At 41.0% G+C, this 25335-nt stretch overlaps 1 protein-coding gene across 1 annotated transcript in view; it reads right to left on the bottom strand.

Moving 5' to 3' along the window:
- Positions 1–25335, bottom strand: part of CNTNAP5 (contactin associated protein family member 5) — an 860113-nt gene that overhangs the window by 264281 nt on the left and 570497 nt on the right. The window contains 1 exon segment of the mRNA XM_037849799.1: positions 8378–8578. Within this exon segment, the coding sequence (XP_037705727.1) occupies positions 8378–8578 (201 nt within the window).

A 25335-nucleotide genomic window follows, 5' to 3' on the forward strand; every position in this document is an offset into this window, starting at 1 on the left:
ATATACTGAACGGGGAGTAACTCAAGAGATGATTTATTGAAATGAGAGAAAGAAAGGCTGAGTGGATTCAGATTTTAGGTGGTTTGGGGAGGAGGGGAGGGTGATGTGGATGGAATCATGTACCCCAGTTTGGACATGTTCATGGTCTTGACCTGCATTCTGGTGGGTGTGGACACCTTGTAAATAGGATCTCTTCAAGATGTGACCTCAGTTAAGGTGTGGCCCCACTGAATCAGGCTGGGCTTTAATCCAGATTACTGGAGTCCTGCATAGGCAGAGTGAATGAAAGATGGAGAGAGAAGCCAGGAGAGGCCGCCATGTGTTTTGTCATGTGATAGAGAAGCCAAAACCCAAGGATCACTGGCAGCCAACCCCAGAATGCCACATTCTTCGGGAAGAAAATCATTGTCTTTCCGATGTCTCAATTTTGGACATCTCCTAGCCTCCAAAGTGTGCACCAATGAATAACAATTGTATGGTATTTGTTTAACCTGTTTGGAAACTAAAACAGTGGGGAAATAGATTTAACACTTTTACCAGTGCTATAAATTGGTAAATAACTAAATTTACAAATGAGCAAACTGAGGTTTAGAAGGTAAATTTGTCCATGGTCACAAGCCTGCAAGAGACAAACCCCATCAACTCTTTCATGGCAACACTTCACGGGCTTCTGAGACTCTGTACTGTTAACTAGGGGAGCTAATGCACCCTTGCTCCTTGGATAATGTGATAAAATAATGGATGAGAACACAGCAGTATTTTGACTATCTACTATGTGCATCATACAGCATCACATCTCATTAAATTTTACAGATAAGGAAACTGAGGCTCAGAAAGTCAATGTAATTTGCTCAAGGTCTTAACACCACCATGGGGAAGAAGCAGAATTTAAGTCCTGGTTTTATGATACCAAAACTCATATTCATTTGATACTTCTACTGTACCATATCTTAAAATTAGAAATTAGGATTCTTCTTCCTGTAAACACATTAGAGATAAAATAACTGAACATAGTCTTTCAGGAAGCAGCAAGAAAAATAAAATCCTTACCTTATGCTTGGTCTAAGTGTTGATTCTTGGGCCAAGCACTTGCAGTATTTATATAATGAATGGTCTGAACAGCAATTCATCTCTTGAATTTATATGGGGTAGTTTTTATGTTTCCTCAGACACACACCCACCTCTTTAGCTTCATTAAGGTATATGGCTTCTTTGTGAAATGTACCCACCTCTAATATTGACTTTATGTCCCCAATGAAACACCAAGAGTGAATTATGAGGACATTGGGAATGGTGGCTTTCATACACAGTAAAATGTATGGACTTGATTCATGCAATGCCCTCTTTATTTTTTTAAGACCTGTAGCCAACTCTTACAAACCCACTCCAGCCATATTACTTTAAAGGAGAAAACAGTTCCTAAGTGAAGACCAGACTCATTTCAAACATGAATTACAATTGACTCATCAATGGCTGGTAGGACACAGAGTGGAAACACCTAGATTTTGAGTTGGAGAGACTTGGGTTTGACTGCTGATTCTGCCCCTCATTCTCGGGATTTCCTTAGCCCAGTTCATGACTCAGGCAAAAATCTGTAGAATATATGGAAGTTTAAAAACATGTCCCTAATTCTTCTGCACTTGTCCTATTAAAAGATGGAGTCAAAATTCCCATCCCTTGAATCTGGACCAGACTTAACCACTGTCTTACTGTCTTCTAATCATTAGAAAGTGGAAGCAGTAATGCTACATGGCTTCCAGAGCTAGGTAACAGAATATGATACAGCTTCCACCTGGCTCTCTCCCTCTCTTGGAATATTCCTCCCTGTAACCCAGCCACCATGCTTAAAAAAAGTCAAGCAGCCACCTGGAAAGGCCATGCATCCAACTGAAGTCCCATCCCTGGATCCAACTGAAGGCCCCAGCCAACAGCCAGCACAGGCTGCCACACAGGTGAGTGAGCCTCCAGGTCAACCCAGTCCCAACCTTCAAGACATCCCAACCAACGGTGGGTGCAGCAGAGAGGAGCAGGTCCGATCCCTGTCCAAATTGCAGATGGTTAAGCAAAAGAATTTATGTTGTCATCATTTGAAACCACCAAGTTTTGTGGTCATTTGTTACATAAGGATAAATAACCAGAATGGAAGATGAACCTTTTCTTTGGGGACCTGAACTCCCCTTTTTCTTTTTCCTCTGTGAGATTTTTCTTCTTTTCCTACATGTTGCGCTGGAATGAAGATGGAGGTTAAAGCCAGAGAAACACTTATTTGAAACCGGTGGCATTTAGTATCTGTAAAACCTTGGCTAAGCCACCTAACTTCTCTGAGTCTCCCCTTCCATTGATAAAATGAGACTGATAATACAAACTTCATTAGGCCATCCAGAGGATCAAATGAAATAACATGTTTGAAATTCTTAGCAAAAAGAATGTGCACAATAACCAAGAGCAAATATCATTAGCACTCCTGGAACTATTAGAAAGTCTGTGTTTCTTTATAATTTCTTGTTATATGTAAAGTAGGAATAACTTTGGAGTGAAGAAAATTCTAATATTGCCCTGATATTTATTTGTCTTCCAGATGTCATGGCATAAGTTTATTATTATTATTATCATTATTATTAGTCTCTTCCCAAAATAAAATATGTTTTTAAGTAGCACAGTAGCAATCTGGTGAAGGGAAAGGAACATGGATTTTGGTGTCAGTTGTATCCACACATTCTGTGTGTTTCTGGGTGTGTGTGTGGTTTGTTTGTTTTCTTTTATCCCCACTCAAAAATGCAGCCATGCAGACAGGAATTTGCTTTTGTTCATTGTTTTAGTGCCACTGTCCAGAGCAATGTCTGGAACATGATGATACTCAATAAACACTTATTGTCTGAAAGAAGATGCCATCATCAGCTAATTGATCTTGTTTGATACAAATATTGGGAATCCTGAAATTTGAGTTTTAGTAAACCTAAGAGGGCTCTGATACAGTGTTCATTTTCTATCAGTAATGTGATTTTTCTATATCACAATTCCTTACTTAGATTTCTAAACCTTATCATTAGTTTCATACACATCAGAAGTTGACTATCACAAAGGGAGCATGAGAGTTTATATGCAGACATACATTTATATATCTATTTGAATATACAAACAGCAGAGGATGAGCCTATATAATAGCATATATTGTATAGATGTCATATATTATATATTTAAATTATATATGACATGTTTTACACACATTCAGTTGTATATTTATTATATTAAATAAGGGAAAAGAAGAAATCTGAGAATTTTATATTATTTAAAAATAAATAGGATTTTAACACTTTCAATTCCATATGAACTATGGAGAACAACTGTCACCAGGTAGAAACCACTCCCTTGCCTGCATAAATCAGTGGAGAGGGATGTCTTCTAAGCAGCTGATTGTTGGTGGCAAATAAGGCCTCTAGAGCTCTGTAGGATACTGAATCATTGTTCAACTAGAGAGCTCGGGTAATCCTCATGTTAAACTATTTGCATCACAGGTGTGTTCAGCCAAGTCTTCCTGTTCAGATCCAAGCTAACTTCAACTTAAGCGGCCCCACAGCTATTAGATTCCAAACTGATGGAGTCTGACTTCTCCAGGGTTTGGTGTGTATCAATACTGACTTCTCACCTATGCTTAGAGAACTCACAGGTTTATTGAGGAGAGTATCCCCAGGCACACTCAGAGTGGTAAGTGCAAGAAGTCGCATGCATAAGACACTTGCACCCCAGTGAGTAAATCCAAGGAGAGACTTTTAGGCAACATGGAGTCTGTTGCAAGAGAATCTAGGAAGAGGCAGACTTTACCATCTCCATTCCCAGCTGGGAACTGGGATTCGGCTTCCCCATGCCATCACCTTCCTCTGCCCCTCTTGATCTTGTGTCCCTCCCGGAGAGAGTTGAAGGTTATGGAGCTGATTAGCCCTGGGATGAAAGACTCTTCCTGATGGGGCTGCTGTGCAAGTGTTGCCTGAGCTGCAACCTATTTCATTTCTTATGCTCACCCCATGTCACCTTCAGGGCCCAGCTTCAGGAAAAAATTCCCATGAAGGTGCTGACAAAGGAAGACGGGACCTCAGGGCAATGTCCATGCCTCCCTCCCGGGCCTGTGTTGCTGAGCAAGGCTAGGCTGGTGATCCCTTCTGGGTCTTGGAAGCTGCTCTGCAGTGTGGGGCCTCAAGCCCTGCATAAAGCTAAAGATAGGAAGGACCAAGCCTAATGACAAAGATGCACGGGAACAACAAAGGCACATTTCCTGTACACCCTGATGTCTCAGAATCCTGCTCCTTCAGAGAGTTTCTGGTAGAAATCTTCCCTTAAGGAGAGAGATGACAGATTTCACTGGGCTGGCACTTATCAGTAGTTCAGGGGAAGAATATCAGAGGAAACTGTCGGAAAATGACAGTGTCATGGTTCAATTACTAACTGAATGGAAAAAAAAAACACAGTTTTGAACCATGCATGACTTTATCCTGCCTGTCTTCAGTCTCCTTATTTCTCAGCTGCTGCTGGATGAATGAATTGAAGCTGGGGCTGAGAACAGGTGGAAAAAGGCCCTAGGGATGCAGTCACGGGGATACCCTGGGTGAACCATGGAAGCTGCTGGCAACCAGGCAAGGATGAAACAGACACATTGTTGCTGCACTAGGAATTAGGGCCAGTTCAAACTGACCCTGACAACTGCATGACTTTAGCAGGGGCTGCTCCAGCTTCTCTGCTCTTTTTTTGCTCTATATTCTTCCGCAAAATAAGGAAAGTTATTTACATTCATGCTTTCCCTGGCTAGTTTATTTCCTTACAATTCTTAGCACTTCGAGGCTTTGCATGGCATATCAGAAATCATCACCCCCGCATTGACTTACGGCAAGGCTGAATGTGGTAAATATAGTGGACCCTCCCCAGCCTTGTGGCAAGAAATAAGCATCCTCACCTCTCCCGGATTCTATTATCTGAACTACCAGATGGGGTCATGACCCTTCTTTGCAGATTTTTTGTTTAGATTACAGATGATGTCTGTATAGCACCCTGCACATGTCCTCAAAGATAAAAAATTATGCTTAGTAACTGGTGTTCAATATGACTATGTCTTTATTTCTCTCTCAACTTTCCTTCTTTTATTTCTTCCACTTAATTCAATATAAACCATATAAAATAGTATTTTTTGTGGAGTATTGAGAATCTATGGCAAGAAAATGTCCTTCATATTCCCTTCTTATTGATTTCATTCCACCTGGATCCACAATTTGTATTATTTAATTGCTTCTACTAACCCTGCCATCAGTAGCACCTCCCTTCAATAAGCTGTGGGAATCAGCCTACACATTTTTTTTAAATTAACAATGAAAATATTTATAATTGTCTTTGATCCCCCTTTGTATTATCAGATTGCCAAAGTTGAAACAGGTTGGAAATATCCATAGTTGGGAAATGGACATGTAATCCCACAGTGTTGTGGGGACTATAAATTGATACAATGGTTGATACATTGAAGAGGTCAGTGCATCAAAAGCCTCAAAAACCATGAAAAGGAGATTTGTTAATTATGGTACATTCATATACTTGGATATTCTGTCGCTCATACAAATGAGGGTTTAACACATATAACCATATTTCTTGATATGGAAAGTGTGTGTTCATTTTTTGAGTGTGACAAATACAGGTTGGAAAACCTTATCACAGAGGGATCATTTCTTTTTCATGCACCCTGGCTTCAGCTCATAAAAGAAAATCTTGCTTGGCTTTTCCAGACTCGCAGGTAAGAAAGGAAGAGGTGGCCTCTGTCCTTTTTACTTTTCTTTCTGGGTAGGGAGTGACTCATTGATTAGGGAGAGCAGGAAATTTCCCTGCAGGTGCATGCGGTGGGCTGTGGCTTTCCCATCCATGTGACTACCAGGACTCACTCTTCTCCCCACCCCTGCTTCTACCAGGTGAGCACACCTGAGTCAGGACCCAGGCCAGCTCTGTCCCTGAATTTAAGGGATGTTACCACACTTCCACAGGGCTGCCTGGGTGGGTGAGTGCTGGTCTAGATGTGGAAGTGGAGGTGCCAGGAGCCCCCCCCCTTGGCTCACAGTCTACACTGTGTTCTCTGAGCCAGCTCCCCAGAAGAAAATTGATGCTGCATGTGAAGGTCCATTCACCCACCACATGTGCTTCAGAACCCATAGCAAAAAAGATTAACAAGTAACCTCAACCCCCCAGTGTCTGTAGAGTATGTTCTCATGTTTTTGGGAATGTGCATCCAGAAAAAAAGTCCAAAGGATAAACACATCTCAATGTAACAGCTGTTACCTCTGGGTGGGGGATGCTCTCCATATGGGTGTTTACTAATCATGAGGTTACTGTTACATAAATATTACAATATTCTATTTATAGTGTTAAAAGTAGATATAAAATCCACCTTTGAGCTCGGTTCCCATGACAGCTCAAATTTTGGATCTTCCCTGCTGGGACAGAAGCTGTGAGCAAGGAAGGAAAAGAGACCAGTAGAGTTTGTTGGACACCGACTATGAGCCAGGCATGGCACGGAGCTCACACTATATTTTTCTGTCAGTTCTCACAAATTCCTTATAAATTAAAATTTCCATCCATATTTTCCAGGTGGTGAAGTATGTGCAAGTGCAGAAACTTGTACAAGGTCACAGTGGTCATTAGCAACAGGATCAGAAACTCAATCCAAATATGGCCTTTTCCCAAATGCATCCCTTTCCTTCTGAAAAATGCTTGGGTGATTAAAGACAATTGAGTTAAGTTTTGAAAACTAAATAAAACAAAAGAAAAACACAAAACAACAGTACAAAGTCAATGATGTGGTCAAATTGATAATACAAAATCCATATGCTAAAGAAGATCCATCACCTACAAAACTACCAAACCCAATCCTTAGAGAACTAGAAGCAATGAAATAAAAAGAGTGTAAGGTGGTTTCTAGAGACAGGTACCCTGACAATAGGGCTGACAGTGGGAGATGCAGTTTCCTTAGCCAGGGAATAGAGAAATACGAATAAACGTATAAAACAAATGCTGAATCTCATAAGGTAGCGTGCTCTGAGGACACTGGCAAAAGGGAAACCAACTGGAGCCTCCAATCTTACTGGTTTGCGAGCTTGGCTATATCCAAGGAGAGTATAATAATTGATTTTCATAGTGATGTTCCTGAGTCATCAAGAAAAGGTTACATTTCATGTTCAGAATTCTCTGTTTAAGAAGGCAACGAGGTGTATAATCCATTTGAGAAAGATTTTCATTTAAAATAGTTACAAATTCCTTGAAAAGATTTTTGGTGCTTAAAGGGATAAGTGACAGTTACCTGGAAAATTCACTTAGGTGGAACGATCACTTCCTTGAAGATTCTAGATCAATGAGACAGTGTGTTATATTTAGTTGGGCTTTTATCACTTCTCCTTTGTTGACACTTCATTGTCTCATTTCTCAAGCCGTTCAAAGGTCCTAACTTCCAAGCATATGTCTGTAAGATTCTTGAAGCTAGAGACTCTGACACCCTTTTTTGTGTACTCAACACCCCTGGGGTTCTCAGCCTTTTTTTTTTTTTTTTTTTTTTTTTTTTTTTAGAAATGGCTAACTCCCAGGGTCTGCATAAATTTTGACAAACCCCTTTTTGCAAGAACATAAAGCAATAGTCCAACTAGCCTCTAGGTTTTGGTAAGCAGTCCTAGAAGCTGTTTTGCAAACAGGTTAATAGTTAATCCAACTGTTCACTCTAAAAAATAAAATAACCCTGGGGGTTGTGGAAATAAAGAGGGTTAATATAATATTTTCTAAAAGCAAACTTTATTTTAAAATAGAGTGGAGGGACTTTTACTTTTCTTGTACCATTAGCTCACTGAGAACATACAGGTCTGTCTCCACCTGCCCATTGCCTAAGCCTGCTCCCTTACTCATGTGTTACCCCAGATGTACCACCTTTCTCTTTTCTCAATGCACTGGATCCTTGATGCCTTCTCATATGCTATTCCGTTTGCCTGAAATAGCCTTGCCCACCTCCACACTTGCTTGGCCCAGTCTCAAAGGCTCTGTTCAAGTACCATCACTCTCAAGAAGCTTTTCATTCTCACAAACATTGCAGGATGAATGTTGCCATCATTCTCTTTAGGAAGGCAAGGAGAAAACCTCTGGGGGCTGTGCAACTCGCTCCGGGTTAGAGCCTGGAGATGGGAGTTAGGAGCAGGATGTCCCGAGGCCCCTCCTGACCCCTCTCCATTGCACAACACAATTGCAACTTCCTCCATTCCCTTCTTGGCAAATGCCCCTCTCCTTGATATGCCAGGTTGGAGAGACCCCGGTCATACCCTGGCCATCCTGCGTGGATCACACAGAGTGCAGGGGCGAGGGCGAGCCTTACCGGGTGTGTTGAGCAGGCGGGATCTCCTGCAGTGGAAGGCCACTTCTTGCTCACAGTGCCTGGAGCCATCGATCACGGCCTCCAGCTGCTCCATGCTGCCCGCGTAATCCAGGGCCATGACGTAAGGCTGAGCAGGGTCAGAGCCCCGCACACGGGTCAGCTCCATGCCGTTGTGTTGCACTGTTGTCCAGATCTGGTTCTCTGCCCAGACAACACAATCCAAAAAAGGAAACGTTAGAGGGGAGATCTGGAGAGGGGCACATGCAAGCAGAGCAACTGGTCACTCACCATGCAACCATTAACTGCCTCCTGTGTGCTCAGTTCATGTAGAGAATTTGTGTTCCCCAGGAGCTGAGCCTAGAGCTAGACATTCTGGGAGTCAATAATTCAAGAGTTGACGTTGTGGAGTGTTTCCTCCACAGGCTTTAAGCTAAGTACCTAACACCAACAGTCTCATTTGAAATTGGAGGAGAGTTGATACTGCCGTGTCAGAGGTGAGGAAAATGAGACTGAGGGGCGTTAGGCAGCCAACACAAGAGCACAAAGATAGGAAGTGACTAGGCAGGAATTTGAACCCAGGATGTCTGTCTCCAAAGCCTGTACTTCAAAGCAGATACTGACACACTGCTGTCAAGAGAAGCTCTAGTATGGATAATGTCTTCAGGGAACCATGAGTAATGCATTGAAGATAAGACCTACACCCAGAAAGCCTTTGTGAAATATGCCTCATTAACAGATCTGTGCTCTGTGTGCAATGCACTTACATTGCAGTTTTCTTCTGTTATGTATTCTTCATGCCACATCTATCTGACAAAAATATTTAAAGAGGCTTACAATAAAAAGACATGCAGAGATGAGGACCTTTAAAATCAGGGTGGAGAAACATGTTTTGCCTAATGCAAGGAAGAATGGAAGCCCTGGGGAGAGGAGAGGTTTTAAAGCTTGAGTGATTTCTACTTGAAACCTGTTTCTGCCACTAACAAGCTTGGGCAAGTCACTTCACTTCTCTGCAACACATTTTTATCATCTGTGGAGCCAAACAAAATAAAACAAACAAAAAAGAGAGAGCAAAACCAGTTTTCAGGAATATAAAACGAAACTAAGAATTTGCAAGGCAGTATCTGGAATGTATCAGACACTTGGTAAAAATAACCCAGGCTGCTATGTTTACTGCAACTGGGCATGTGATTTAATTCTGAACATCCTCATGAATGAAGCAAAAGAGGAAATAGGAAGACTTGAAAGGCTTTTGTCATCTGAGAATCTTGCCCACAAAATCACCTCATCATTCTCATAGATTCTCAGGGCTGAAAAACAATGTAGCGTAGAAACCAGGTGGTTCCTTCCCTTCTCATCCCTCTTAGTTTTACAGATAGGGTAATTAAGGGTCGTTGGATAATGAAAGGCCTATTAGGCCATTGTGCTGAAGCACTCATCCCTAAAGTAACTGAGTGTTTAGTACTAGTTGAGGCAGTAGCATGGGTGTTGGCATGATGTCGTTGAAAAAGAAAAGAAGCAGTCACCAAAATCACTGGTTTTAATCCCATCTCTTTCATTAACTTCATCTCCCTGCATCTCAGTTTCAACATACAAGAAGGAGGAAGAGGAAGAGGTTTTGCTTTCAATTATCTCTGAAGTATTCCCCAACTCTAAAAAGGAAATACTTCTTGCAGCATTAATTTAAATTATGCTCAAGAATTCTGACTCATCTTAAGACTGTTTGCTAAAACCAGATCACTGATATGCGAGGTGTCCCCAGTGTTTAATTGAGGTAGCATAACGAAAGTCTAAAAACAAAGCGAAAACTGCTTAATCTTGAAAATAAAAATAGAGCATAATTTCCATTGGTGAAGGTAATAATGTTGCAAATTAACCCCAAACTCCAAAAATGTTGTTGCTGCCAGTATAGAAAAATGCTGATAAATAACCAAATAAAAATAACTTTTCGATAAGGCAATGTGGCACAAGGAAAAGAAAAAGACTGATAGTATTGAAATATCCAAGGGGCTAAGAAGAAAAGGAAAACCCAGTATTCATCTATTACAAAGGATACTATTTATTACATTCCACACTAGGACATGACACATATATTGTCTCTAGTACTTATTACAGCTCACCAGAACAGACATTACTATTTTCAGTTTACAGATGAGAAAATAACAGCTCAAGGAGACAAAGTAAACTTGTCCCCAGTCTCAAAGTGTTGAAATGATTCCAAAAGTGGCCCCTACAGAATCAACAAATTATATGGATTTGGATTTTCCTCTAAGTGTACACAGATTTTCATACCCATATACTTATTCATCCAGTTGCCCATATATTCATTTATCAATCAGCTTAGTCATTGATTCATTTTCCCAAAATTGTTATCCCATCTTTGCCAAGATGGAAAAGGAAGTTTCATTAGACAATCATTCATTTCACAGCCACTGATAGCATTGCCAACCCTGTCTTCTGGACACTGAGGTGAAACTTATAACAGTTCAACAATTGGCAGATAGATAGATAGATAGATAGATAGATAGATAGATAGATAGATCTAGATGTATAATTTGCAGAAGATATAAGGGGACAATTGAGGGCTCCAATTCAGTTAATGGGCTCTAGCCCTAGCTGCAAGCCCAGCATACGCAACAGAAGAGAGATGACTGCTCACAGCTTAAGCCCCATAGCTGGCTCCTGATTCAAAGCTGCCTTGTGTCTTCTGATTATTTTTCTTAATGGAAACAGCAAGACAAACTCTGAAAACAAGGAGGTAGTTGGATAATATTCTATCTACCTTTCTATCTTTTGTTCCCCAGTCTTCTTGGTAATAGTACAGATTAAGCCCTGGACTCTGGCTAAATATTGAAAGGCCAATAGCCAATGCCACACTCGCTGATGAGGGCTTTGCTGGTTACTACTTCCGATGCCGATCTAGGAGAGCACAGAGGGTGTTTTGAGCTGGGGAAGATCAGCTCCAAAGGATTTTCAAACATGCGAGATTGCTTTTGAACAGTCTTTTAGATGGGTGGGGGAGGTGGAGATTCACTCCCAGGTGGACCCATGTGTGAAACCACCCCAGGTTTTAACTAAAACTGAAACCAAATGTTCATGATGGTCAACTTAGTGAATGGGAATAAGAGGTTAATAGACAAAGCTTGTGCTCTGGGGTCAGAAGATCTGGGTCTGTGAGCCAGCTTGACCATTACTAGGTAAGCAACCTTGAGCAAATGATTATCTAAAGTCCAGTTTCCTCATCAGAACATTTGAAATACATCAGTGATATCAACCATGCAGGATGGTTGTTAAGATTAAGTGTAAGAAGATTCATTATTAGTAAATTACTAGATATTTCACAGAAATTTGTGTGCTGTTAGTTTGTGGATGATTAACTCTTCCTTAAGGTGCTCACAAATATTAACAAACTCATTGAGGAGAAGGAGAAGGTGGGGCTGGAAGCAGGTTAGTTTTCACAATAGCTCGTGCTAGCAGGGTTCTTCCCTGGAGAGTAGTCAAGAAACCCAGACAGCTAGAGAGGAGACAGACTGAGCCCCCTATCCTCCATCTGCAGATCCATGGAGGATCATGCCACAGGTTAGATGACCCGGAACAGGAAATGCTCCCCTCCCCCAGGTCTGTGAACTCAGCCTCCACAAGAGAAACCTGCTCAGGTTTCCCTGTAATGCAGGTCAGTGCAGTCTCATGTACAGACTGAGGGGTGAATCAGCTTTGGAGGTGCATCACCAAATCCCCTAGACTCCAAATACCACCCTTCGCTGACATGGCCCCCCCACCAGTCTACCGAAAGACATCTTTTCTTTTCTCTAGAGATGCTTCTGGGGCTTCAAGGTACAACGAAGCACCCTAACTTTACAACCAGTCTGATCCAGACTCAAGCATTTTTGCTGATACAAGTCAGTTCTGAGGATTTGGGCTACTGTTATAATATGTCGCTGAAGTTTGCTCATTAGAAAATGGGGCTATTAATATCAATTCTGCCATCATGAGATGCAAATGATTTGATGTCGAGTTTTACAGGAGCACTTAACAGATATTCGGAAAACAATATTAATAATCATTTGCATTTGCTTTGTTGCTTTATTATGAAAATTTTCAGGGATATTAATTACGATTCTGACTTTTAATGTGACTGCCAATTGAAAGCAAATGGTAATAAGTTTTCCTCCAGAAAACTGCAATAAAGAACCAAGACAGAAAATGTTGCACATGATTTAAGGAAGAAAGAGTGCACCAGAGAACATTATCCAATATCCCTTTTCTCCTTTATGAAAAGCAGAGCACTGATTTTGTGGAGGCAGCCGTGTATCCAATTAAGACAACAATAATAAAGCAAGAACAACAACAACAACAATGTATTAATTTCCTTGAGAAACGGGTACAGCCACGTGTCTAAGTTCTGGCTCATGGAATGTAAGTGGACTGCGGTGGGTGAAGCCCTAGGAAAGCCACTCAGAGAAAGTTGACTCAATTGGCTTGCACTCTCCTTGTCTTTCGCCCTTCCTTTTCACTGGAATACAGAGAAGGTGGCTCAAGCTCACACAATCACATTTCAACTATATTATGGTGCTAGGTCAAAACCAGAAGTCTGTATCATTTCAACACCAGAAAGCCACGGAATCAGGGATGGACCACCCCCCTCCTGACTTCATAGTATGTGAGTGAAAAAGAACCTCCTTACTCATTTACTGCACCCCTCTCCATATACAGGTACCTTTCATTCATAGCTGAACCCAATTCTAATTGATAGAGTAGATGTTAGATGAAGAAACAGTGGGAGGCAGAAGCACTTTGGGGACGAGGGTACCAAGCTGGGTCCAAAGACTTCTGACAAGGGAAGCGGGCATCTATTGCCTCCTTACAATTTTCCAATTTCCTCTAGTTCCCTGGATGATCCCATCAAATATAATAGAATCCCATTGTGCATGGACAAAAACCTATTTCTAAAATTTGCAAAATCATTCAAGTGGAGGCTATTTGCCTGGAGACCATGAATGGGCTTAAGACAATTCACTAACCCACTGAAATTATATGAAAAACATTAGGAGTGTGTGTATACGCACCATCAATTGTGATCATGCATAACACATCTTTATCGGGACTCAGCAGCCTTCCACACTGCCACCAGCTCAGGCTTCCTTATCTCAATGAATGGCGCCATCATCTATCCATCCTTCAAGCCGGAAACCTAGAAGTTCTTCTTGCCCCCTCTCTTACCTTAGCCCCACATCTAAGCTATAAGGAAGGCCTCCAATATATATCTTGGATTCATGCAGTTTCTCCATGGACTACTGAAAATAACTTGTATCTGTTCTCCCTCCTGCCATTTTTGTTTCATCACCACCACTAAATTCCTCTTTCTCCCAGCAGCAAAACTCTTTTTCTGAAAACAATATCATAAAGTAGCCCACTTGAAATCGTCCATAAGCTTCTCATGAAGATCCAAACTCTGTTCCATGTCCACCAGTCCCCTCCCTCCCCATGCCCTCCTCCCCTGGCCCTGACTCATGAAGCCCTAGGAAGTGGCCCTCACTGATGTCTCGGAGACACTAGATACTTCCCCACCGTGGGCTTTCACATATGTGGTCACCTTCCGCTGTGTGCCTTCCTCTGATTATCAGATGATCACCATCTTCTTTTCAGAGAGGGCTTTCTGATCCTTCTCCAGCCAAAAGAGCCCTTTTGATATTTTTCTCGGTGGTACTTAGAATAAGTTTTAATAATTTTATTAGTTCCTGTGCTCTTGCTATTTTGCCACATATGACAGAAAGGGCCCTCGGTTCATCTTTGCTGAATGAGTGAATGATGGAAAGCACAAGTTGGATTTGTCTGCAGTCAGTAACTGTCATCAGGTTTTTAAAGGAGTCTGGCAATCTAAATAGTTAAACTACATATTGGAGCCTTGTTATATCATTATAGTGGGGACCTGGATGTCAGTCCATTGAGAGTTGGGAGGGGGTGGAGAAAAGCTCATCCTTCAAATTGGGTTAAGTGGGATGAACTGAAATTTCTTTGAATATAACTGCAGCTACATATGATAAATTATTACCATCTAGTTCAATTAGTTCTTCATTGTAGAATAGCCTCATGCATCCCTACCGTCATTCATATCCCTTGCATTTCCTCAAATTTCTTTGACAGAATTGGCTTTTTAATCCTCATGGACCCATGAATCTGGCAAAATGCATGATGGAGTTCTAAAGTCCCATCTCAAAAACATGACTGAATTTTTATGTAGACCAGCAAAACATTTCCCAAATTGCCTTGTGAATTTTAGCTTTTCAGTCTATCTCCCCGTAAAGCTATGAGATCTCCCAAGATGTGAAATGCATCATTTGTTTTTGAGTTAAAAAACGTGCCCAGTTTGTTCTCTGCTAGTTACAAAGGAAGATAATGTCCTACCTAACTCCTCAAAGAGCTCTCCTTCTTTTGGGGGAAAAAGTTTGACAGATGACTCATGTGGCATATGTAATTTCAAAATTAGGTGGAAGGGAACTGCTCAGAGATTTGGTGGGGGCTGGTTTGCTAAGAACAGAGCAAGGCTGTTAAAGATGCTTCCCCAGTCAACATTGTCCACAAGTTTACCTTGATTGCTGACAAGTCAACAGGAGTCTTTCACTCATTCATTCTCAGATCACCAGAGTCGAGGCTAGCATTGAGCACCTAGTAGGACTTCCAGATATCTTTGTCAAATGACAAGATAAATTAATCACCACCATCTGTATTCCACCAGGTTCTTTGTTCCAGGATTTCCAAACAGCTCTTCTATGCATGTGTTATGTAATGGTCCAAATTTAAAAGGAGTTTTGCATTGCAAGATCAGAACATGTACAATTACAAATATGCACAAAAGAGAGAGGAAGGAAAAAGAATTTCTACAAAGCAGAGTAGTAGGTATGGAACCTTCTGTACCATCATCACCATGGGGAAATCCAACTGGGTCATTACCTCTGGAAAGACCCCTAGCAGCCCACAGTCCTGGCTCTCTAGGAGACCCAGCTATACTTTCAATGGCTGTAAATTATTTAATCACTGAGCCACAATTTAATTTTCTTTCCTGTTTTTTTCTCATTATATCTGATTGGTATTATTATTGTGATGATCATTATTATTAATAATAGTGATGATAAACTCTATAAGCTGCTCCATCTGTTACCATGGGGACAACCAGTCAGAAAACAAACAAATAAACAAACAAAAAAAAATGGGAAAGTAAAAAAAAAGGGGGGGGGAAGGTAACTCTGATTAATGAGCCCTCCTTCTACATACATATCTGTCTCTTTTCAGAGCCAGAAAAACTGTGATTTTTCTATCACAATGCTTGGAAGGAAGAGAAGCTACAGATTGTCAATACATAGCCCAATTGAACTTAAATCACTGTGGGGAGCTGCTTAGAGCCCTTTGAAAAGTGTGCCAATTCACTTACACTTCTATTGTAATAAACTGAATCTATATTAAGGTCCCTGGGGTCACTTCTGGTACAGTTATCTATGTTGACAAAGTGAATTTTCCATGCCAAGGGTAAAGGAGAGCTTAATAATCCTCAAAGTGCTGTCTCTACCACTCATTTGCCATCTAATCATGTACATCTTTGTAACATCTCTTGTCGTTCTGCATTGAGAGCTATTTAATTTTTCATATGTTTGTACCTTATCTCCCCATTTAAATCATAGGCAATGACTGCTGAGTAAATACAGGCTTGGAAGGGCTGTCGGCGGCTAATGAAGGCAGATGTTACAGGGGAAAGCATGGGCTTGGGGACTGTCAGTCCTGGCTTCTGATGACAGCTCTGCCACTTCCTCGATTCCTGAACATGCATGAGTCATGTAACCTCTCCAAACCTCAGTCTGCTCGTCTGTCAACTGGACAGAACCAAGCATTCAGTGTAGTTATGAGACATGTTTAAAAACATAGGACTGATTTCTAGCTGAGGGGCTGGCCCAGAGTAGAAGCTGTGTACCAGATATCTCTTCTTAGCCCTTAGGTGGTCCCTGGCACCAAAGCAGAGTTGAACTGCTATTAGTTATTTTGATGAACCAATTGAAAGGGAATGTGATGGGCTCCTTGAATTCTTAGAAACAGTTCTGGGACTTGTGCTGAGGGGGTCCATCCCACCACCCCTCTGACTTTGAATGGGGAGGAGACAATTGATGCAAAGCGACTTTCAACTCCTTTAAAAGGCTCCGGCATCCTGGCAAGAGCTGTTTCCTTTCCCTTGGCTGGGTATGAGCCCAGCAGCCTAAGTGAGCATCTACGCCTTGCTAAAACGGCTTCAGTGGCAGCTGTTGGGAAAGCCTTGGCTTCTGTCAGGGAAGCAGCAGTGCCATTACCAGCCCGCGACCTGCCCGCTGCACTGCTCCTTGGCGCACCTGGACTCGGCAAGGCGGGCTGCGCAGGGCAGGCTCCCATCCCTTACCATGCTCACCTCACCTGCCGTCGCGGGACCGGCTTTACCACTACTAGACAACACACTTGACTGTGATTTATTGTCACACTTCGCTTTAGCCTTTATTTTTTATGGACCTTGTTGGGGGATTATTTTATCTCTCCCTTGCTTTAAAACAGGTGGCGTGATCCAAGAGAGCTGGGAAATCAGTTTTATGGTCTCAGCGCATGGTGGTTTTGAACCGACTCCACCTACACTCTGTCTTCCTTGGGTGATGTTCATTGATTTAATACAAATGCATTAAAGATCCAGTGCGTGTAGAACACTGAGTTAGGTACTGGGATGGGGATGGTGAGCCTACGTGTTCTAAGCTGACTGGGGAGGGAAGGCTTTGGCACTAACCCTTGATGCTAAATTATTGGCAGCAGAAAATAGTGGAATAGGGCATGGATGAGCCTTCTGGCCATTGACCTTCAGTGCCGCTGCCTTATGGGAAACGGACAAGGAGAAACGGGACACTAAATCTCAGTCATCTGATGGGAAGAGGGCTGTGAGCTTTTGGGACAGGGCTTTGGTTGCTGATAGAAGATTTTACAGGGTCTTTGAGAGTATCTTCCTGGCAGACAGGATTTTGGTGCGTTTTGAGGCTCAAACCAGGGATTCACTCAGACCTCAACTCAACTCCTAGATCTCTTGCTTGTGACAAACTTGAGTGGGCTTCTTAATGTCTCCAAGTTATCGACTGGCTCCAAATACAAATGAGAAAGGATCTCAACCTCATATTTGATCAGATGATTGAAACGAGATAAACTCTAGGAAGATGTCACCCAGCGCCTGGGACATGGGTACATAATAAATAGCAGTTCTCACCCCTTTGGAAAAGCTAACATTGCCAGGATTGGATCTAGAGGAGTTCATAAGGTAAAGATAAGCCTTTTACTTAAGAAGAGCTATCTAACGGGGATGTTTTATCTCCTTTCATCAGGTGAGCAAAGAAGACAGGCTTCCCCCCCGCCAATAACACACACACACACACACACACACACACACACACACACACACACACTTCAAATTAAATTATCTACTTATTCTGCTCTCATGCAGCTTATATTCTGACTCTGGAGGTGAATGAGAGCAAACAAACAAACAAACAAACAAAAACACCCAGAATCAAGTGGAACAATTTATTTCCATTCTAGCTGACATCCTCCTACTCTCTCCTCCAGGACTCATAAGCAGCTAAATGATATCGGTAGAGAGCCAGAGTCCTCTCCAGGGGGAAACCTTTTGTTACTCCATCAGCATCTTCAGCCTGCCTCCCTCAAGCACTATTATAACTATCTGTTTACACAGCCCCCATCCCATCCCTGCCTTGTAAAACAGTAAGTACTACAAAGGAAAGCACTGTCGCATAAATTTTGTTATTCCTAGCACCTGCCAAATAGTAGGTGTTTACTTAATGCTGAACTATAATTTCAATAGACCCCCAGGATTTTATCTGACTTAAGGCACAGTTCTTGAAAGCAGCAGGCTGCTGTGCAGTCAAGATTATTTAGTCTAAATGGCAAAGTATTGGAAACAATTTAAATGCCCATCAAGAGGTGTCTCTTTGAATAAAGTATCATTAATTGTTAGTGAAGTACTAGGCAACCCTAACAAAGAATGCATAAAACTCTCTTCAAACTGATATAGAATGATTTCCATTATATATTGTAAAGTGAAAAAATCAAGATATTGAGGTGCAGAGTATATTCTAAATTATGTGTAAAATAAAGGAGATATAGGAATATACATAGGAAACAAACATAAATAAAATTGGTTATTAAAAGAGGTGGGTCAGAACAGAGAGAAGGCAAAGAAATGAGAGTAAGACATCTCTGGTCAATTACTCTATATATGTTTGAATTTTGTAAGATGAAAGTGTTTTACATATTCAAAACGTAAATTAAATGAAAAAGGTCAGAAAAAGGCTAACCCTATAACCGAATGTTAAACAGAAACAAAAGAGCATAACTGATATTAAACAGATAACCACTGTGAGGTAAAACACAGTTAATTCAAGTAACTTTTGAACACATTATTCAGCCTGACTACACAAACTTAATGGGATAAGTCAAAGAACAAAAAATAAAGCTAAATAAAAACTTAAACTTTACTTTGTTATTGGTGGTGATTTTGCAGGTATGATTCTGAAACTATTTTGTGTGTACTGTAGGATAGAGTAAATGAACAAATATATAGATGCTGTGGGGCATGTTTTCACCATGAGGGAAGACAGATATATACAGAAGAGAGAATGATGAGGCACAATCTAATGGTGCTTGGTTTGCATTGCTTGTAACAGTATGGACTCATAATTTAAATACATACAAATATGCATGCACACACACACACAGCTTTTCCGGCTCTGTCCTCTGAAACGGCCTAGACGCAATGAGCAAACCTAGTTCTTAGATCTAAGTTTACAAATTCTATTCCATACAAAAAGGGACCAGATTTCTTTTGGGTCTGGGGCAGGTAAAGTGAGCCTGGAATAACTTCTGTGTCCGAAGCAAGGAAATGCTTCAAGATGAATGGGGAGAATTGAAAAAGACACAGGTAATTCTATTTTCAACTTTCTGAGAAGCCACCAGACTGATTTCCACAGTAATTGTGCCATTCTCCAGTGCTACCAGCAAAGTATAATGAGTCCCGTTTTCTTTGCATCCTCACTAACCCTTCTTATTTTATGATTTTTAAATATTAGCCATCCTTGTGGGTGTGAAGTGGCATCTCATTGTGCTTTTGATTTGCATTTTCCCAATAATCAATGCTGTTCAGCCATTCCACAAGCAGTTGAAAATAGAATTAGCATATGACCTGGAAATCCCACTTATTTGTATGTACCCCAAAGAATTGAAAGCAGGGATAAAGCAGGTGTTTCTACATGAGTGTTTATGGAAGCATTATTCATAATAGCCAGAAGGTAGAAACAGCTCAAGTGTCCATCAATGGATGAATGGATAAGCCAAATATTATTCATCCATAAAAAGGAACAAAGTTCCGACGTATGCTACAACATGGATGAACTTCGAAGACATCATGTTGAGTGAAATAAACCAAACACAAAAAGACAAATATTATGTGATCTCATTTATATGAAATGGCTAGAAGAAACAACCTTCATACAGACAGCTGATGGTTTATAGGTTTACAGGGGCGCGAGGTGAAATGGGGGCACGAGTGGAGACGGGCAGGAAGAGGGAGCTATAGCTTCAGGGATGATAGTCGCTGTTTGAGGAGATGAAAAAGAGGGGTAACAAGATATCAGTGATGATAGCACACTATTGTGAATGCAATTGATACCACTGAATTGCACTCTTGAATATGGCTAAAAAATGGGAAATATTGTGCCATGTATTTGTTACTACAATAAAAAGTTTAAAAAAAGACAAAGGAGCAGAATTAATGTGGTGGCCTTGACTAGTTTCATTTGGGACAATTTGAGCATCAAAAAGAATAATCATGATAATATTGATTAAATACTGAAATAATATAAATCCATACTGACACAAAAGGAGGTGTAGATGTTGTGGGAAAAAGAAAGCTTTTCTGTATAGAAGAATGTAGAATGGCAGTTCTAAATATGGGAGGAATGATAGAATTAGAGAAGCAACATTGTACAAATTCCACTGTAATCATTTATAAGGCTCACGATCACTGATGGATGGGAGGAAACACTGTGGAACAGGATATCCACTTACTGTGCATGTATATATCCCCCCTTGGATAACTCACTAATTAAAATGCACCTTCACCATGCAGAGAGCTGGCAGACACTACTTTAGCAAAATTTAGGAGCAGCACACCCCAATTAATGAGACAGACAGACACACACACCTCCTGATGTGACACGAGGAAGACAGAAAAAGATCATGAGGTTTTCTTGCCAAAAATGTTTAAGCTAAATCAAGCAACGAGGAGGTAATCTGAAAAGTCCAGATTATGGAAAATTTTGCAGGACAAGTGGCCAATACATTTAAAAAAATATATATCAACATCACGAAAAGCTAAAAGAAAAAGAGGTAGGGTAGGAGTGCTTGTTGATTAGGAGACTAAAGGTATCTGACAATCAAATCCAAGGTGTGATCATTGTTTGAATCCTGAATAAAAATGCAAAAATAAAAGTTTCCATAGAAGACATTACAAGGACAAGATAGACTATGTTATCAGTTAATAGTGTTGGGTTAATGTTTATTTTGTTATGTGTGGTTATAGTATTATGGTTATGTAGGAGAGTAACTTTGTTCTTATGAGTGATATAAGCTGGAAAGACATTAGATGTAAAGTAATTTGTATGTCTGCAAATTACTTTCATATGGATCAGCAAAACAAAAAACACACATTTTATATGAGAGACGGAGATAGAAAGGGGAGTTGGGCAGATGTGCAATGGAAAATCTAAGTGAAGAATATAGGGATAGTCTTTTTACTATTTTTTCAACTTTTCTGTAGGTTTGAGCATTTTCAGAATGCAAATCTGAAATGCAGTTTGGCATAGTGATTGACATATAAAAATGAGTGCTCAAAAATTATCCTGCTATGCTCCCAAAAACCCTAATACCAAGACACGCACATACACCGAGCTAAAGACAGATCAATCAGCCAATTCAGTCATCTGGACCATGGTAGGCTATCCATTTTCAAATGTAAGTATCTATTAATTCTATTCAATTAATTTTCTGTGTGTTGGGTACTAGATACTCATCAAAGTTATTAGTAATTATTTCCATCGCTTTGTCCCCAGAAACACCAAGAAACCAGAGTCCATATTTCTGGGCACACAGTGATAAAAATAATAATTGAAATTATAGTTAATAAAATAGTGACTGCATATTGAGCACAGAATGTCAGGCATTTTTTTTTCTTGTGGTTTACATGGATTATCTCAGAATCTGCTCAATAACCCTATAAATAGTCTCTAGTATTATTTACAGAGGAAGGAACTGAGGGACACAGAGGCTGTGCAACTTACCCAAGTCATAGAACTTGATAAAACCAGGAACTGTCGGCACTGGGATTCAAACTAAGACCAAGTTCTTCATGACTATGCTGTATTTGGTAGATGGTCACTGATGACACAAGTTCAAGGAAGAGACACAAGAACTGTGATAGACAGTGAGAGGTTTCTCAGGAGAAAAGAAGTAGAGCTTGGTTAAAGAAGGAGCTGAAGGAAAGATGTTCCAGGAGAGCCAAATGGGATACAAGGCATGACGATTGGGCAGATGTTTCATAGACTACACATTGGAAAATCAATGTGGATATGGTCCCCAGGGATGGTCTAACCACTCAAAACATAGACATAAAAATAACATAGTCAAACTCTTACACACTGAGATTAAGAGGCTGATGGCTGCTCCTGTGAAATGAGTCCTCATGAGGGAGGGGTAACGGGAAAATGGCTCCCAGACCAATGGCTTCTGTGCCCTCCCCCATTTCACAGAACCCAGAATCACAAGCAGCAGTACATTTGGGCCTTTATTCTTTGGCATTTCAAGACCGACTTTGATTCATCATCTCCCCCTGGAATCTCGGGCTCAGAGCAACTGTGAACCAGATCCAGCAAGCTTCCTGGGAGACCCCTTGACTTCCACTTGTCATTTCCTTCTTCTGAGGAAGAAAATATTCAGCCAAACCCTTGCACTGTGTCAGAACACACTGGTTAGCCAAGAGTGCTAAGATAAGGCAAAGGGTACTGAGCACCTGCTCATGTATCTCCATATCCTTGATTCTCCTGTGCCCAACAAGACTGATCATTCTTTGTTTTCCTCCTGTCTAGCCCCCAGAAACCCATCTTTCCAGGTCAAACTCAAGTCCTAGCTCTCCCTCACAGCTTTCCTTGACCACTCTGAATTCCTTCGGCATCTAAATCTTCCTGTGATGGTGGTGGTACTGCTGGCTGATGAGGACTTCCATTTCAGAAGCTTTTAGAGAATGCCAGATATTGCACTGGGCATATTAAATACCTTGGCTTATTTAATTCAATCTGAACATCAACCCATTAAGGTAAGAACTACTGTTCATTCCTATTTTACAGATGAGGAAATTGAGCCTCATAGAAGGTTAAGTAACTAGCCCAGGATTCCACAGCTGTTTTCTGCAGGATAATTGTATGAATTAAATGAAATGGTCCAGATGAAAGGGCTTTGAGAGCCAGATGGCTTTATTTTATTAGAGGAGGTGCCAATGGCTTATCATAGCTTGCACAACACTGCAGACAGACAGCTTCTCAATAAATCCTTGTTGGCTTCTGATCCCCAGGGCACCAAAAGGAAAGACTCAAGGGGGATCTGCAATGAAAGGTTGCTGTAAACAGTCCATCTAGAGGAGTCAGGCTAAGCCCTTTGTTCAGAGTTTAAAGAGAGCAGGGATTGTAGTCATTGGCAAGTCTCCCCCCTCCCCCATAAGCCTGGGCAGATAAGAAGAAAGGGCCCTTTTTAAGTATTAGGCACTGTGTTGATCATTTTACATAGGTATTTCCCAAAGGCCAAAGGTTTCAGGTGCTTGCTTAAGATCTATTTCTTTTTATGACCCAATAATATTTATTCAGGGGTAAAAAGGAATGAAGCTGTGATACAAGTTATGACATGGATGGACCCTGAAGACATCTTGTTGAGTGAAATAAGCCAGACACAAAAGGAAAAATGTTGTATGATCTCACCTGTATGAAAATAATTAGAATAAGCAAATTCATAGATTCAGAAACTGGAATACAAGTTACCAGGGGCTGAGATGGGGGGTGGAGAGGGGGATTTAATGCTTAACAGGTACAGAGTTTCTGTTTGGGGTGATGGCAAAGTATTGGAAATGGATGGTGGTGATGCCAGCACAATATTGTGAAAGTAATTGATAGCTCTGAATAACACATTTCTATTTGGTTAAAAGGGGAAATTTTTGGTTGTGTCTATGTTACCAAGATAAAAGCAAACAAATGAACCAAATGCCACAGAACTATACAAAGAAGGAACCCTAATGTAAATTATGAACTACAGTCAATGGTATGATTATAATAATATTGTTTCATAAATTGTAACAAGGGAAGCACACTAATGGAAAATGTTAAAAACAGGGCAAACTCCGCTGTGGGCTGGGGAGTAGGGAGTCATATGAGAACTCTACATTCTGCATGATTTTTCTGTGAACATACCAGTGCTCTAAAAATAAATAAACAATGAATAAAAGGGAAAAAATAAAACAGCTACAACGACAACAACAAAAATATGATTTCTGATCGCTGTCCTAAGCCTACTAAATAAAAATCTCCAGGAATAGGTCTAACCAATGGCATCTTAAACATACATTGCAGATCATTCTTCAGTGAATAAAAATTGGAGAACCTCTGCACTCCATCATTCTCATTTAATTCTCAGAAAAATTTGGAAGGTAGACACAGCGTCCCCATTCCACATATGAGAAAATGGATGATCAGGCAGGTGAAGTGGGTGCAGTAAAGACTTCCATTCTTCGAGACTACTTCCAGAAGGTGCTTTTCCCTGTGGGAGTGAGCTGAAGGAGGGAGTAGCCCCATTTGCAGGGACCCACTGACTGGGCAGTTCAGGCAGAGTGGGAGTCTTTCAGACACGTGGGTACTTTTTGTGCCTCAGGGCCTCTGTGTCCCCTGACCCTGGCCTGAGTAAGCCAGACCTGGGAATCACACATAGCTTTACCACATTCCCAGTGTCCTCCTACCCCTAGATTTTAACACTGGCACGTTTGTGCTATTTCTTTATCACCTGTTGGCTCTGTTTCTATTCTCCCCAACAGGTATAAATTAACTAGCTCAGGGTTGGATATTTATTCAATACTCAGAAGTTTAGTTGGATAATTTAATTTATGACTGACTGATGGAATGAATGAATAGTTGGATAATTTGTCAGTAAGTGAACACATGCAAAATAAATGAGGAAGTGAATGAATGACAGAATGAATGAATGCATAATTGAGAGATTCATCAAGGAATTCAGGGCGTCGGCAAGTGGGTTAGTAAAGGCAGATGAATGAATGAATGAATGAGTGAATGAATGAAAATCACAATGGCCAGAGCACCCCTGATCCATGTCCCGGGTCTGCTCTTCTCATCCACATGGGGATGGAGTCAACCATCCCTGCTAACGGGGTGTGTAAGAGGAATTCTTCTAAGTACCTGTTAAAATTCTTGGCAATTCAAAGGTGACAATGCTTTAATTTCAGGGTAATTCTACAGCTTTATTGCTTAGTAGTTTTGTTTAATGACCCAATTTAGCAGGAGATTATGCCTTCTGCCTCCAGCCCAGACAGACCACTTTAAAGCTTGGGACTTCAACACATGCAGATCCCCTCCCTGCTCCTGAGCTTTGTCTAAGACACCAGCCTCCAGGCAGCCCTGTGCGGTCACCACGCCTCAGCTGACAGAATAATGTACTAAACTGAGAGAGAGAGAGGCACACACACAAAACCTTCCCTCCTCTAAACTGCTGAATTACTACTCTTCTTCAGCCTAAAATAGTCCTCTGGCAAACACTTCATTTACTGAAAGCAAATTGTCCCTCTGAAA

Source organism: Choloepus didactylus, chromosome 9 (genome assembly GCF_015220235.1).
Source record: "Choloepus didactylus isolate mChoDid1 chromosome 9, mChoDid1.pri, whole genome shotgun sequence".
Lineage (NCBI taxonomy): Eukaryota > Metazoa > Chordata > Mammalia > Pilosa > Megalonychidae > Choloepus > Choloepus didactylus.